Consider the following 17,614-nt stretch of genomic DNA (forward strand, 5'->3'; position numbering starts at 1 on the left):
AAATGTTTATGGTGAATTGTCAATACAAATGCTCTTAAAATTCTAATGTAGTCAAATTTATTCATGTTTTCCATTATCCTTTGTGCTTTTTGCTAATTGTTATTTTTTTTAAAGATTTATTTATTTATTTGAGAGGGAGAATGAGAATGAGCAGGGGAAGAGGCAGACGCAAAGAGAGAATCCACCAGCAGAGTTCAGCTGAGTGCGAAGCCCAATGTGGGGCTCGAACCTAGGACCCTGAGATCATGACCTGAGCTGAAATCACATCAGCTTCTCAAATGAGTGAGCCACCTAGGCGCACCTGTTGCTTGCTTTAAAAAGATGGTTTCCTACTCTGATTATATACTTTCTTTTAAAAATTAAAAAAATATATATCTTAAAAAGATTAATTTAGAGACTATTTTTTTCCATTTAGGTCTTTAATCAATCTGGATTTTCTTTTAGGGAGGGGTATGTGAGGCGTGAATTAAAAATCTAATTTTTAGGGGCGCCTGGGTGGCTCAGTGGGTTAAAGCCTCTGCCTTCAGCTCGGGTCATGATCCCAGGGTCCTGGGATTGAGGTCCGCATCGGGCTCTCTGCTCAGCAGGGAGCCTGCTTCCCTTTTTCTCTCTCGGCCTGCCTCTCTGCCTACTCTGCCTCTGTCTGTCAAATAAATAAATAAAAGCTTAAAAAAATTTTTTTTAAATATCTAATTTTTATCCTATAAATAGCCAGTTATTCCAGCATTATTTACTGAATAATCTGTTCTTCTCCCACTGAGTTATGCTGTCAGTTCTGTCAGATACTATGTTCCCATATACTTGTGGTTCTGTTTTTAGGTTCCCTATTTATTTCCAGTAACCTATTATCCCCCACAAGTTATGATTGCTTAACAATGCTTCATCATATTTGATCTGGTATGACCCCTTCTTCTTCAGAATTGTCTTGGCCCTGTATATGTCCATAAGGATTTCAGATTTAGCTTGTCAAATTCTGTGAGAAGCACTGTTGGGATATAGATAGGAATGTTATTGAATTTATGTACTAATCTGGGGGAAATTGTCATATTTATTTTTAGGTTGAAACAAATAAAATTGCCAATATTTTTGACCTGCAAAATGAGCAAAAATGGCTCAAAAATTGTTCCACTAATAATTATTCCCTGGGCACCTGGGTGGCTCAGTCAGTTAAGCAGCTGATTCTTGATTTTGGCTCAGGTCATAATCTCAGGGTTGTGAGATCGAGGCCCGTGTTGGGTTCTACACTAAATGAAGAGTCTGCTCGAGATTCTCTCTCCTCCCTCTGCCTCTCCCCAAACTCGTTCACATTCTCTCTTTTTCAAATAAATAAATAAAATCTTTTAAAAATAAAAGATATAAAAAATAAAATAAAATCTAAAATCTAAAAAAATAAAATATTCCCTTCCAAGAATATCAAATATCTTTGAGTTATTTTGGCATTATTTATGTCATTTGATAGCTTTATGATTTTCTCTTTAAATATCTTTTCAGTTATATTTATTCCTAGATAGGTTATAATTTTGTTATTATGCAAAATGGTATTGGGTTCTTTGAAGAGTCACCCTAAATGAATTTTGTTTCCCTATAGGTGTTAATCATTAAAACTAACAAGTAGAACTCACTTAGAAACATGGTGCTCTACTTCGTGTTGTTGAGATGAGACCATTTAATTGTAGATCTGCTTGCTTCTAGAGGGATCCCCTAAGTAATTTTCAACCACTAAAAACATAACAATTTCTGTTAAAACATGATTTCCCTTTATTGAAAGAAGTTGAATCAGATTGGACCAACAGGGCACAGAGCAGGATTTGCAAGTGGAAGTGTCGATGTCTTCAGGGGCCGGGCACATAACATAAATGAGTTGGGGATGAGATCATGGGAGGGGGACTGTGTCTGTGGAGTGCAGAAAGCCTGTCTCCTATCTAAATGTGGAAGCATTAACTTAGCTCCAACCAACTGGAGTCGGGCAATTTGAGTCCAGTGCTGTCTTCTGAGGGTCGTAGCTTTTTCTTTTGTTTCATTTTGTTTTGTTTTTAATGTAGGCTCCATGCCCACCGTGGAGCCCAACACATGTCTTGAACTCATTACCCTGAGATTGAGACCTGAGCTGAGAGCAAGAGTTGGATGCTTAACCGACTAAGTCACCCAGGTGCCCCATCTTCTGAGTGTTTTAAAAAATTTAAATTCAATTAATTAACATATAACATATTATTAGTTTCAGAGGTAGAGGTCAGTGATTCGTCAGTTGCCTATAACACCCAGTGCTGATTCCATCACGTGCCCTCCTTAATGCCTGTCACCCAGTTACCCCATCCCCTCACCTTCTTCCCCTCCAGCAACCCTGTTTGTTTCCTACAATTAAGAGTCCATTATGGTTTGTCTCCCTCTCTGATTTCGTCCTATTTCATTTTTTCCCTCTCTTCCCCTATGATCCTCTGTTCTGTTTCTTAAATTCCACATGTGAGTGAGATCATATTGTCTTTCTCTGATTGACTTATTTCACTTAGCATAATATTCTCTGGTTCCATTGACAGAAATCTGGATTTTTCATGTTAAAGCTTATGATTTCTAAATATTGGCAACCAAATCAACCTACGTAAATTTGCTGTGAGGGCCAACAGAAGCATGTGTGCTGGGTAGAGTAGATATAATTTTGACTTAGAAGATGTACATGGATGACACTATTTTATTTTGTGAAGAAAAGACCTCCATGATCTGGCCCCTGCATATTTTTTCTCCAGTTTCTGCACTGCTGCATCCCTAAGGGCATCTTTGGTGGGAGGCATCCTTGTTTATTGACGGTTCATGACAAGCCTCCATGACTTTGCCTATGACTCTCTTGACCTGTCACTTAGCTAGCATTCACTTGGTAATATTCAGGTCAAGGCAAATGTGGATGTTCTGGAAAGCATCTGACGTTCTTGTGCCCCTTCTTTGTTATTCTTGCATCACCTCATGCCTGCCTCTACTCCAACACTTAACATTTTGTAGTGAATTTGCTGACTTTCTCACTTGCGTGCTCCACTGTCTTTTCATTACTGAGCCCCAGTGTCTAGCACTGTGCCAGCAGACAGCAGACGCTTGGCAACAGAGGAAATGGCCAAAGAAACTAAGACCATGGAAAATGGAATTTAAGGGGTGAAGAAAGGAGGGAGCTCTGTAGCATTAGCTATCCGAAGCTGAGTAAGGTGGTAGCTCACGTCGACGCCCTACATACCCAGCTCTCCCCAGTCTGTCAAGTTCTATGTCAGTTAATTTTATGATCTTAAGATTCAAGAGATTTGTTTGGGTCCTTGAGCTTAGAGATGCAGACTCAGGTAGTTTCATGGGTCTGTGTTAAACCATTAGCCTCAAAGTCTCAAGTAAAATTTGATGTGGAGTTATTTTTGTAGGAACTTGTACTTCAAGGAAATCTGGTGACAGTACCAGTGTAAGAACTTGAAGCATCTATCGTGTTGGCTGCTGGTGGGGGTTTTAGATCAGAGTTTGTGACAACATTGGTCTACATATTTATCCATGGGGTGCAGTCTCCATTTTCCACATACGAACACCTCCTTCAGTTTTTAGTTCTTTCAAGGGATTTTCACAATTTTATTTCTTCTCATGATACCATAAGGTGAAAGACAGTCTTGGCATTTTATACATAAATACCACAATGTCCAGAGAAGGGCATGAAACAGAACTTTAATCCAATTTACCATTGAGTAAATAAATCTGTCGATCTTTAAATTGAGCTGTTTGACTAAATTAATGCACACCATGTGTTTTCTTCCTGTTCCTTCCACAAAAATCTGCTTGTTGTTTCCTAAATTGGCCTGCCAATCTGACCAGGGATTCCTGTTTCGTGGCTCAGCCAAGCATCTGTACTCTTAAAGAACATATCCATGCAATTTGGCCAAATTAATTGTCAGCATCAAAACTCTTCTTCAACCATCAGATTCCACTTCAGATGACACCTCCTCCATGAAGCTCCCCTGATCACTCCAACTGGAGGCACCAATTTTTAGCTCATGGAATTTTATACCATTCATATTACATACTTACAAACTGACTTGTATCTATTATGTTTAAGTTTTCCAAGAGTAAGGGCTAAGTTTTGCTCATTTTCATTTTCTCTCTGGCTCATAGACTAGGTAGTTAATAGCTGTTAGGTTTAATAAAAGTAAATTTTATTATGAGAATAACAATGAAGTGATAAATTCTTTAAAGTTGGCACATGATATCTTTTTGATAAACAGAAGCCATGAGGATGATGATGTTTATAGTTGTAGGTACATGGTAAATTGTACCTGCAGATTGATACTTCTTAAAGGAATTGATAAGCTAAGAGCTGTATCTGAACAAGGGACCAGAAGAGCCAAATATAGATTCAAGATGACTAATGCAACCCAAGAAAACTAGAAACTGGATGTCTGATTAACATTCCACAAAGAACACAGAGGAGATTGTGTTTATCCAGTCAAACTTCAGAGGTTTGGACAACTACGGGGAAGAGACATCCAAGTTTGGTAAGCTACAAAGACTGACAAATTTGGGGAGTAAGCAATGGTGGACTTATTCAATGGCCCTAAAAATGCAAATGATTCCGGTGTTTCCAAAGGATTGCCACTGGGCTGCTGCTTTCTCTGCTGAGAATTTTACCCTAAGGTCAAGCCACGTGGCAAAGCACTTGCACATGAAAGAAAATAAAAGTTGGCGAGCGGTTGGGATAATTTGAGACATAGTGAAAAGCAGCCTTATAATAACGTGCTATGTTGGAAGAGAATTATGAGATGTTTAAAACACATGGCCTAAAGGAGACCTGATGGGAAATGGGATCCCTTGTGAGACTGTTGGCTTTTTAGCCATGAAAAAGAGAGAAGAAGAGCTCTTAGAAAAAAATAGGATGGATGGGCGCGTGGGTTGCTCAGTTGGTTGATTGTCCGACTCTTGATTTTGGCTCAGGTCATGATCTCGGGGTTGTAAAATGGAGCTGGTGTCAGGCTCCGCACTGGGTGTGGATCCTGCTTGGGATTCTCTCTATCTCTCTCTCTGCCTTTCCTGCCTCCACCTTCCTTCTAAAAAAAGTAATAATAAGATTGAGACCAGTGGTGGAAAATGCTGTATAATATTCCTCTTCATGGAACCACCAAATAAGGGAAAAGCCATAAACAAAGGTCTTTTCATTTGGGACAATATCTGTTGCTTCACAAGCCTGACTTACAAAACTGGGTTATGAGAACAGAATGGTTTCCAAAAGCTGTCAAGAAATTGTAAACTGGCTGACTTGAAGGGGTTGTAGTTGAAGTCAGCACCTTGAAACTGTGCCAAACACACATGTATTTCTAAACATTTAAGAATGAAAAGCATTCTTGTGCCCTTTCACTGTGAACTTTGCCTTTGTTCTAATGAAGTATTTCAAGATGATTCAGGCACTTAAAATAACATGTCCAGCGGTGCTAAGTCTATAGTTACACATAGTCGATAGCTAAAGTTTCATGGTTCGAATCTATACATTGTAAACACACACACGTGCGTGCACACACACATGCACTCATTCCTGCTGCATAGATTCTTGTCTCCGTTCAGATTTGTGGTAGTTGCTCCATGAGGCTGGGTGCACGTATCCTGTGGACCATAGCCATCCATCCGAAGTGGCCTTTCTGTGTCTAGCGAAGAGGTGTTTTTACGACCGGTCTAGTATTAGTACTGCATTGCATAGAGGTTAAAGTCAAGAATGTGTTTTTCCATCAGCAGAAGAATAAATTATGAGCATGCATAACACATGATAGTATATGGAGGCTAAAAAGAACTAGGCAGAATGTTATGCACCGACATAGAAAGAGCTCCAAGGTACACTGTGATCAAGTCCTAAAACAAAACACATAACATGATCTCAACTCATATTTATCTTAGAGAGGTTGCCTGTTCTATGTGACCCCTCTTCTGGTCCCTTACTATGATCTATGACATTGTTTTGTCCATCATAGCAGTTACTACTATCTGATGGTAGGCAATATGTGTATAGTTCTGTTTGTTAAATTTATTACCTATGCTTTTCCATTAGAGTGTAGATTCAAGGTCCTCTCTGGTTCCGAGCACCTCCTATATTCCTGGTACGGAGCTAGCTTTCAGTGAATAACTATTGAATGAATGAATGACTGAATCCCATTTATTATTTGCCCCACATCTATGTGTGCCCCAACTTGTATATCTGCACATATCTAGGTAAAAAAAATGATAACATTGTTGACAAAATACAAATCAAACAGTTGGCCTACGTTAATTCTCCAGAAGGAAATTTTTTTAGCTTATGCTATTTCTGAACTGTGTGATCTTTTACAACAAAAATGTATTCATGTATCATTTAATTTTAAAAAAGGGTAGTTTAAAAAAATGAAATGATGGGCCTTTGGACCATCAGCAAAGAGCCACTGAATAAAAGTTTAAAAGATATATACCTCTCCGAATACTTAGACATTTGCAAAATTTCATTATATTTGGCCATACAATGATGAAATATTTTTGGAGAAAAGTTGTACTTCACAACAATTTATAATTAAATTTTCTAATTATAATTATTCATTTATAATATTTTATAATTTTATAATTTAAAATTTTATAATTTTGGATTAAGGCAAAACCAAAATCCATCCCATCAGAAGACTGGCCCCCTATAGAGTGCGTGTATGTGTGTGTGTGTACACACGTGTGTGTTGGGGTGCACGATATATGTTTGGTTTGCTTTATTTAGGACTGGGTTGAATGAGATAACTCCTTAAACTAACATGTAACCTAATTGCTTCAGGCTGCTTACTAGCCAGAGATAATGCAAAAGTGAAGCCCTTGAACACGGGGTGGGGAGGAATGGACTTTCTCAGTTTGACTTTATCAGCATTGATGCAGTCATGCAAGCCATGCCTAAGTCCACTGACTAGGTCATCTGTGAAGACATTTATTTGTGTGCGTGTTGTCCTTAATTGGATCGGGAGTTGCCGGATGCACTGCTGTCTATCACTGCAGGTCCTGGTTTAACTGTTTCAAGTTTGTACTTGGGGGGAAGAGGAGGCAATGCAAATTCTGGACGCATGGAGTAGAAAAGCCTCATTTAATTGTTCTGCTAAGAGATGGAGGCATAGTATTATCTAAGGCAGAGCGTGGCTTTTCCTTCTTTGGCCAGGCGGTCTTTGGTGTAAGCAGAAAATTGGAGACTGGGGATGGAGACGCCTCCCATTTTAAGCGCCCAGACAGTGGCTGTTAGTTTTGGGGTGACTTTGGACAAGGTGCAGCCCTGAGATCTCTAGGATCTGTGGGGGTGACCACTGGGAGGGAATTCCATCTCTCCTCCCCCACCATACACCTACATGTCTCTATTTCTCTTCGTTCTTCTTCATTTCCCATTTCTTTTTCTCTGCTATTGGTCCCTCAAGCCCTAGATGCTTGGCAGGCAAAACAGGCTGCTGACCTTGGCCATGCTCAAACTACAGTTCCGTGGGTCCTGAGACGTCACAAAAGAATAAAAAGTTGAGTTTCATTCACAGTCAAAAGCTTTAATGGGTATGAGGTTTCTCTTTGAGGTGATGAAAAAGTTCGGAAACTAGAGAGTGCTGATGGTTAATACTTAGTGTCACCCAATTGTACATGTTGATGATTAAGTGGTAATATTTATGTTATGTGCATTTTGCCATAATAAAGAAAAGGGGGCGAGAGGCGCTTTCTAAAATGATGCTCACATTCTCTGGTTCTTTTCCCTCTCTTATGGTCTAAATTTTTCATTTGAAAATCAAGAGGACTTTTTAAAAGGCACAAAACCAAACTTGAACCACCAGCCCCACCATTTATATGCATGGGCTTATGCAAACTTAGTGTGTCTGATTCCCCCGGTGGGGTCTTGCTGTGGCTCACAAACGGTATGTGCTTGGAGGCTTTTCTTGGCTGGTGGAAAGCACATCCAAGAAATTTTCTTTGGGCAAAGCATTAGGATAGGATTAGCTACATCTTAAGAACATACAATACCTAAATAAGCTGGACATTATCTCAGTGCAGAAATAGATTGGGGTGTCAGGACTGATTCTCCATAAATAACTTCTAGTGATTTTCATTACAAAATGGGACTCTACCCACGGGTCACTTCACTTTTCTGGGTGTGAACCAGAGAGCTCTATAGCTGTGCTTGTCAGTCTCACTGAACATGCCCAACATTGACAAGTAATTGCAGAAGTCCGTAAAGTGACAGCCTCCATTTCTCCACCTTGTCGAGGCCATGGTCAAAGTCAGGGTTCCTCTTTCATCTGGCGTTGGGCTTATAGCTCTGAATTCTGGCAGTGCCAACCAAGGAAATGTTTTCCCTGCTATTACTTCACTGCACTCTTTCCTTAACTCCGCTCCTTTCTCCTCACCTTCTAAATGGATGTTTATCCTTAGAAAGGAACAGAGTCTTGGTTCTGCAATGTGTTCAGAAGGTCCCCCATGCTTATATTGTTGGGGGCACAACTAAGCCTTGAGAATTTGTTGGAAGATTCTGGCCAGGGAGGGGAACTACTGGGATAGCCACATGTGAAGCTTGGGGGTTCTTGGTCTGGGTACATGGATCCCCCACCCCTTACCTTAAAGACATACTGGAGAGAAAGGAGCAGTGAGAGCAGCTGCTTAGCCAGTCTCATCAGGGGACAGATGGGGCTCAGTGGGGATGATAGAGCGGCCAGCTTGCCCTCCCATTCACCAAGTATATCAGGAATCTTGGACACGTCTTCATTCATTATGCACCACAAGGGTGATTTCATAAGAGAAGGCAATTACTCTTCAAGTTTTGCAAAAGATAACTGACATTTCTGAAGTTTATTAGTACCAAGTAATCAAGAGAAGCTGCTGATTCTAACAGCCTGAAGGGGACAGAGAGCCACTTGATTATCCTTAGGCATTAACATCCGTTTTCGTTCTTTCCTCTACCCTCCTTCAGGTCTTTCCTAGATCTCTGAAAGCTACTTTACCCTTCAGATGTCATTCTGCCACCCCCAGCCCCTGGTACAAGGACAGCTGGTCCCCTCAGTCTGAATATGCACTACAGGTACATGTATTTGGTGTCTGTGATCTAGTGGTGAAGGGCAGCTGTCCCCTTCAGGGCATTAGATAAATGGTCTTGAGACCAAAATCCAATTTAGGAAGGAATATTAATAGGGGGTCAGAGCAATTCTCTCCTGCTCCAGCTTCAGGCTATTTAAGAAGGAATTTACTCCTTCTAAACTCTTTGCTGTTCCCCTCGGCGGTGTAGTGCTCTGATCTTAAAATACTCTGAAAGGTTTTGCATAGAAATTCAGTTTAAGAAATAGTTTGCTGATGGTTTCTCAGTTTAGGCAATCTTTACTAGAAACCGTCTCAGAGCGGCATTGTTTTCTGTCCTCTTAAATATTTTCAAAGGAAAGTTTGTTACTTTTTCCGGCATTTTAATGACTTTTTCAGAAACCCCGTTTACTCTGCACAATCACTTGGGAGGCAGTCTGGGCCTGTATGGAAACAACCCGCGAGGCCTGCTTCGCGCACCCCTGGCGTCCGTAGAGTGTCCCTGCACTGCTGCCGGCGGTCCCACCTGCTCAGATCTGTCGCAGTTTTGGACATTTTTAGGACCTCAGTGGAGAATCTGGGAAGCGTGGGAGGTAGAAAGGCAGCATTCTGATCATTTTGGAGGAACTGCAGTTCCCTTGGGCAGGTGGCCAGAGAAGTAACGATGACACCCAGGAGGTCATACGTGCGGTCTCCAAGATGACTTTGCACCATGACTCCAAGACTGGGTACAAACCCTTTACATTTCTAACCCAAAGGAAAGGGACGTTTCTTAGAGGAGCTTGCTGTCTGTATACCCCTAAGAATCAAATCATGCTCCAAGCAGCCACTGGCCAATAGAATCCATCTCCAACTTGCTACTGGGCCTTCCATATGACATTTTTCCCCCACCTGGTCCTCAAAATTATACTCATTTTAGCCAATCAATTGTCGGTTCACCTGTCTCTTCGAAGTAAACACGCCTCAAACTACTTTTCAACACTCTGCACCCTATCAGCCCCTCCTAAGAATTCCGAGTGGCTTCTTCCCTCAGGCTAATTTGGAAGTTCTCCTGCCTTTATTTCCTGTTTATCTCATTTGCATTCTGCGTATTCAGGGAACAAGGAATAGTTGTATATGCCGCATGAAAGTAGGAAAATTGAAGCAGAGGGGATGTATTTTTTCAATTAGCTAATGTATTCAAAGATATTTTAATCCTGTGAGGGAGACGTATTTTTTACTTGTCCCATTTATTCGCCCTTTTCCATGTTTAGACTCGTTAACTCTGGTGCCCAACTATTCACTATTCTATGATTGTGAAGAAGTTGGGACACACGTGGTAGTGGCTTGAAGAGGTTGTGTTCCTTTAAACACCTACATAAACTAATTACTTTAGATATTTGATCATTCAGATTTTAGCTTTTTCATTCACTGCTGTGTTGGCAGAGGCTACACAGCACCAGACACGAAGTACTGCCTTATAAATGTTTGTTGAGTGACTAAGAGAGTGTTGGGCTGCTATGGAATAAATTCTGAACCTTTTAAAACTTAAAAGTAACTGGATTTGGGTTCAAAATAATTTTTAACTTCATACAGGGCATGTCTGCTTTTATTGTATTTTATTTAAGATTTTATTTCTGAGTAATCTCTATACCCAAGGTGGGGCTTGAACCCCACAGCCCCAAGATTAAGAGTCCCCTTCTCTACCCACCTAGCCAGGTGCTCCATGGGCAAGCCTTTTTAAAAAAAAAGTGCTTTAAATACTTTTAATATGCTGTAAATTTTTAACATTTAAAAAAATAAACTATAGTCTTTGGGAAGCTTAAGCTTTAAGGGTTAGAAATGAGAAAATATCCATTGTTTTAAAAATATGCTTATTAGCACCCATGAGGTCATTTAAAAGTGCTTAGGGGCACCTGGGTGGCTCAGTGGGTTAAGCCACCGACTCGATCTCAGCTCAGGTCTGGATTTCCGGGTCCTGAGTTCAAGCCCCACATTGGGCTCCACGATCAACATGGAGCCTATTAAAAAAAAAAAAAAAGTGGTGCTTGTGTATTCCTGGGAGCGATGTGCACCAGCGGTCAGCCCCCATGCTCAGCGCGCAGAGTTTGGTATCCCACCCTCTGGTCCCGGCCTCGGACAGCTCAGCACAGGCTCCGTGACCTAGTCTGCTATTTCTCCTGCGTCTACACTTCCTCATTCTTTCCTTTGTAAAACAGGCATCATAATTTATCAAACCTCTTAGGATTGTTATGATGAGTAAGTGACATGCCTGGAACAGGACCAGGTACCTAGTTCAGCACTTGTTGAATTAAACCAGCTCTGCGAAACGCCATCGTACCTACCTCTAATGACAGTCGTGAAAAGTAAATGAGATATTTGTAAATCTCACACAGTGCCTTAGTTCCTGGGGAGGGCTCAATACATTTTTATTATTTTTAATAAAGAAGACCTATTAAGATATTTTCTCTATCTTCAAAGGTGTTCCAAACAAGCCCACATAAAGCAAGGGAATAAGTGACACAGTCTATGGCATGAATGGTAAATAAATCAGATATTAAAGGAAGGGAAGGGTCTCGATGTACTGGGCTGTGAAAGAAGGATCTCTAGTGGAGGCAGCCTCTAGGGTCCACTGGCTGAGAAGCAAAGATTCTTTTGTTTGCGGGGCGGGGAGGTGTTGCAGCAGGAAATGGCAACACGCGGGACAGCGCAGCTCCATGGAGGCCCCCAAAGCCGGCAGGTGCTCGAGGGGGCTGGGAGCGCCCCCATCAGTGCATGGGGGTCGCACGGCTTACCGGGGGTGCCCTGCTGGGGACTGCCTCGTGTCTCCCATGCACATGCTTTCCTGGGCCTGTGCGCATAGCCTCCCTTTGATTCCTGCGGATGCCCTTTGGCTCAAGAAAGCACTATTCAGCAGCTTTCATAAGGTTTTCTTGAAACTGCATTTCTTCTCTAGAATGGCTGTGCCCCACCGAAGAGCTTCCTGAAAGGAAATGAGGAGGGAGGAGAAAAGTTCTCCCGTAAAGTCTTTCGGTAGGCATTTTATAACCACTTGTCCGGATCATGAGCTCTCACGTGTGCCCTGCTTCCTCTCTCCTATTTTCTTTGGAATAGGCTAAGTTGTCATTTAACAAATCCCATCCCATCCCAGACCCAAGGCCACTAAAATCCTCTCAGTATATCAGTTTTTTTGAATTGCCATGCGTTACAGCTCTCTCAAGGACGTGCAGTGTATTCTCCGGATTTTTAAACTGTAAATAATTAGCTTAATTAATTTTAAACCATTATTTATTTATATATAATTCTATATTTGATATTCATAAATGAAATATATTCATAATGATATATTTTATTAAATATATTTAATTCTATATTTGGTATTTGTAAAGATATTGCATTAAATATATATTTAATTATTAATTATTTTAACTTTATTTAAAACTTATTCTCAATATGGCTTTCCAAAGGCTTAGTTTAAAATGGACTAGTTTCCAGTCTTTTCTAGGCTGCGATCTTGGTGTTTTCCCAGTTCACCTTTGGGATAACCAGTGAGTCAAGGACTGTCACTCTGGTTACCTGTAATCTTTGCCCGTAGGTTTGTAAAAAAAAAAGAAAGAATTGGTAGAAGATGAATTGGCAAAAGAATTTTGAAGATGTCCACATGCATAGTCAGCGGGTCATAGTCATAAAGCCTATCGCATTGGCTGCTGAATTTGATGCCTCAAATTGGAAATCTTATATATGAAATTTTATAAATACTACATGCATGTAAGAGATTATCTCCAGAGAATTAAAAAATTCTTTTCCAAAAGGCTATAGCAGTTTTAAGGAGTGAATAAAAGGAGAGAAAATGGACGACTTAGTACAGCTGAACTTCATAAATGCCAACAGTAGCATCGTATGATGATATTCATAAAAGATTTTATGCAAGTATGTATGTAAGACTTGTTTTAGATAGTCTTCTCTTGGCCCTCTGAAGATCAGAGAAAGCTAGAAGGAAGAGATCTTTATTTGATTTAGAAGTGCTTGACTTTGAGCTGAATTAATAATTAACTCATCTGATGCCTTCCAACAAATTCAGACAACTCATTGGCCAATTTCTATGCAAATGAGGTGGGTCAGAAGATAGCATTTACTCAGCCATAACTAGGGGCAAGTTTAGTGATATTAACTCATTTAAACCTTACCACATGGTTGTGTGGTCAGTATTCTACCAATTGTATGCGTAAGGAAACTGAGGCTCAGAGAGGGAGGATAAGTGAGTTGCCCAAATTCCCTGACCCATGAGGGTAATGGTAGGACTCAGTTCTTCCCTCACACCTCATAATCTTTTTCCATTTGCAGTAACTGCCTTAGCATTCCCTCTTGCCTTGTCTACCCTCTAGTCCCAGAATGGCCATGAGCTTTCGAAACTGGTACAACCCTGATTCTTTTTTTTTTTTTTTTTAAAGCTTTTATTTATTTATTTAACAGACAGAGATCACAAGTAGGCAGAGAGGCATGCAGAGAGAGACAGGAGGAAGCAGGCTCCCTGGCAGGCAGAAAGCCCAATGTGGGGCTCGATCCCAGGACCCTGGGACCATGACCTGAGCTGAAGGCAGAGGCTTTAACCCACTGAGCCACCCAGGTGCCCCTCAACCCTAATTCTTTAACCCACATCCAAAGTATGAAAACTGAACACAAGCCAAATTTACTTCTTTCAAAGAACCCAACATCTTACATTAACATCTCATAAAATGTATTTTAATGATCAAGTTATTTGTGGGAATACTTTAAAGCAGTTTACCTGATTTCTTTAACATAGGGCTTCTTGGCATCTTTAACATACTAATGTGAACTCCGAACCTCTAAAGGGAGGATGCTAGAGGTACTGTTACACAAACCGTTTTATTTATTTATCCTTGTATACATCTTTTGGTTTTGGTAGAATACGTCAAGGTAGAATGCCTCAGGAATAATACCTCAAGCATTCATTTTCTATGAAACTGCCCATCTTAATAGTGTGTCATTTTGGGCAAATCACTTTACCTCACTGGGCCTAAACTTTCTATCCTACAAATGGGACCAAAGATATCCCAAAGATCCCTTCAGCTTTAAAAATTCTATGATACAGCTTCCCCAACCATCCCTAAGTGTAGGCATTCATGCTCCCAGGTGAACTTGCTAAGACTAGAGTAAGATTCTCTGAAAAACTCTCATTCATTCATTCATTCATGAAACATTGATTGATTGCCAAGCACTATGCCAGGTTCTGAGGATAAAAAGAGAAATTAGATACAAATAAGACAAAAAAGATAAAAGATCTAAAGTCTGCCCTCAGGATGAGGCATGATAAGATGATAAACATGTAGGGATACAGTACAGAAAGAGAGCAGTAGAAGTACGCATGGATAATACACAGATGAACTGATGATTATAAAATAACTCAGTAAGACAGAACGGAAACATTTATAAATGATAAAGACCACTAGAGGATCTGCCCCTTCCTTGCTGGGGCCGAATAAGGCTTTCTAGAAGAAGAACACCCAGTCTGGGTGTTAAAGGGCAGGTAGGCGTTAGATGAAGGGAAGGCAACTCCAGGCAGAGGGGACACGGGAACAAAAGCAGCAGAGAGGTTGAAGAAGCAACGTGTGCCGCGATCCACAAGGGTTTGGCAAGTGCTAGAATATAAGGTTCAAGGCAGGGGAGGGGAAGCATGGAGCTGGAGAAGTAGGGAGGCCGGTTGTTGAGGGCCTTGTCTGTGAGAGAGCTTGAACTTGGTCTTGGGACAGAGAGCCAGGGGAAGACTTGAAACAGGGAAGTGAGGTGGTCACAGCTGCCAAGATTTTATCCAGCTGTGCGGAGAAGAAGATTCCGAGAGAGGAAAAAAGAGGTAGAGAGATCAGTCCGGAGACATTCAGGAGACCGAGATCGTGAGCTCCTGAACCCACAGAGGGACAGCAGGGGAGCAGAGGGAAGGCGGGACTTGAGAAGTATTTCATATTTAGTAGACATAACCTGCTCAGCCTGGTGACAGATGAGAGAAGGACGAAGGGGAGGTCAGCAGCTTCTGGTTTGGATGATGAAGTGAATGACGTCAGTACAACAGAAGGCGCTGCTCGGTGGAGAAAAGGGATGTGATGTGGTTAGTCTGGTATCAGCTTAGTGTGAGACGTTTCTAAGATGTCTTAAAATCAGAGCTCTTCTACCACCAGCCCTTTCTGTGCCTCACCTTCCAGTGGAGATTTCGTTTTGCGTAGAGAATTCACATTCAAGGACCATTCCATAGAGGTAGTTGTTTGATTTATGTTGTTGGGATATTGCGAATAAGTGGTACACTTTAATTTTTCATGTAAATGGGATTATTCAGCAAGATTATAAAGAAGTTCATTCTAATCTTCATAACAAAATCATGAAGCAGGCAACAGAGAGCATTGATACTTACTGATTTAAGTCTAGTTGTTCTTAGATGTATTTTTTCTTGAAAGAAAATTAACACGTGACCATTAGTTTCACTGGTTTTGTTTCATTTTGTTTTGTGTTTAAGCCTGTATTCTCTCATTTAAAATATTCTTTTTACCAAATCATGAAAATTGATAATAAGTGCATTAAAAAGATTATAAAATAACTCTGGACTTCCTGTCTATACCAGCTGTTCAAAGTTCTGCCACACCTCAAACCAAGGAGCGCACTCCTCACTTTCCCTGTTGTCAAGTTGAACAGACACGTCTCAGGGGCTATTAGCATCTCTTTACCAAGGCACCCTTTAAAGCAGATTCCGTATGGATCTTTCAGCAAGGTGCAGAAGAATGGGCTCAATTTGCTCTCAGCATGAACCAGTGCTCTCCTGCCTAGAGGCAGGGGAGAGGAAGGTGGAGGGAAGGAGAGGATGATGAGACGGAGGAAGTCAAGGAAAACAAGCTCTCTTACCCGGTTCTTGCTGGATTTTGTGGTTGTTTTTAAACCAGGTTATCTGAGGCTCTGGGACGCCGGTAGCGTGACAGTCTAGGGTAGTGGAGCTGCTGATGGCCACCGTGTGGTCACTGAGGTTTCGCAGAAGGTGTGGCGCTTCCTGATCTAGTGAATAAAGAAAGGGGATGGTTAATCCTCGTCACCTGTGTTCCCTTCTTAGCCATGCACAGAAACACTTCACAGATATAAACAGCAAAACTCCACCATACGTTTTCATTCCTATTTTGCCCCCTCAGTGTTTCTTCTCTGTGTAACCTGCGTCATCTCTAGGAAGTTCTAATGTACTGACGTTTGTTAGAACACACAGTAAAATAGAGGACAAAATGCTATAGGATTCGGTAGCACAGGTTTCGCCTGGCCAATGAGTTCTCTTTTCTGTGAAAGCAGCTTTTCTGAGACCTAAGGATGTTGCATCCTCTACGAGGAATGAAACAGGAAAACCATGATTTTTGGACGGAGGCTTAGAGTGAATTTTTACATAAAGATATCCTATTAGAGCCATGAGCTTAATGTAATTTTGCAGGTATTTTTCTTGATGTGTTTGTGAGGCCGTGTCTGTGTGACTCAGCTCTCCGTAGTCACCTAAGGTGTGAGGCAGCAGACCAAACAGGAGAATTTCTTGAACTTTGCAAGCTTTATTGATTATTTCCTTCTTCCATTCCCTTCCCCAGTGCAAGCAACCAAAGGATTAATTCAAGAGGCAGAGGCATATGTTTGTAGTTTTTGCACTATATAATAGTACAAATATTGTATTTTATATTATTTTCTCTTAAAACATACAAATATGATACAATACAATTTATTTTAATAAAATGCCAACCAATATAGTACAACAAAATGAATTTCATACATTAGGATGCAATACATTACAACATTAAAATCCCACATCGGAACAGCAGTACCCCCAAAGGCCCCAGTTGAGTACAGTGTCTCTATTTAACGAAGTAGTCAGTCCTGCTGATGTGGATACATTCTAGTTAGGCGAGTGCTGGATTGGCAGCTGGAGCTTCCAAGGGAAAAGAATAAAGACAACTCCTAACGTCTTTCCCACCCTCCCGAGTCATCGTCTTCACCCCCTCCTGTTGCGCATCCTGGAACAGAAATCAAAAGGCGTTTGGCATGACTTACACATTCTGTGCCACTGGCTTCAATGACACAGTCTGAGCTGTCTCCGACCACTGCGGATTTCCTCATCTTAGTGTACTAACACTGTGAAAGCAGCTTAGGAGCGATTACAAGGCTAGGAGAGGTGACACAGTGCAGTGGCTTGACCCTGTGTCCCCGCAGGGTTGCTGCCGACGCCCCAAACCTTTCTCTTTTTATTCCTGCAGGGAAACTCTCAGGATTAGCATTCATTCGAGCAATTCCGAAATCTCAGGTTAAAAAGTATAGTATCCTATACCTTTCACGGAGGAACGGCTTTCTCATTAAATTTTTGATTTCCAGAGCGCATCCCTAGCTCTTTCATCGTTTTATACAAAAGGAAATCGGAAGCTAAAAAGAGCATTGAAAGGAGGGCCCTGATTCAGAAACCCTTCAGAGCGTGGAATGAGTGATCACGACGGCTCTTTTGCCTTCTGTCCATGTATCTTTCTGCTCTGTTCTGCACCCCACCCCATGACCAGGCAGAACCATTTCAACATTT

At 41.2% G+C, this 17,614-nt stretch overlaps 1 protein-coding gene across 2 annotated transcripts in view; it reads right to left on the reverse strand.

The window, feature by feature from the left end:
- Positions 1 to 17,614, reverse strand: part of FLT1 (fms related receptor tyrosine kinase 1) — a 171,191-nt gene that overhangs the window by 50,400 nt on the left and 103,177 nt on the right. Inside the window, exon 14 of one of the 2 annotated variants that reach the window (XM_032879972.1) lies at positions 15,928 to 16,074. In XM_032879972.1, the coding sequence (XP_032735863.1) occupies positions 15,928 to 16,074 (147 nt within the window). Of the gene's footprint in view, positions 1 to 15,927; positions 16,075 to 16,682; positions 17,061 to 17,614 lie in introns of those variants that run through there. The other variant, XM_032879973.1, reaches the window with a different exon arrangement.

This window comes from Lontra canadensis, unplaced genomic scaffold (genome assembly GCF_010015895.1).
Source record: "Lontra canadensis isolate GAN:19392208 unplaced genomic scaffold, GSC_riverotter_1.0 scaffold67, whole genome shotgun sequence".
Lineage (NCBI taxonomy): Eukaryota > Metazoa > Chordata > Mammalia > Carnivora > Mustelidae > Lontra > Lontra canadensis.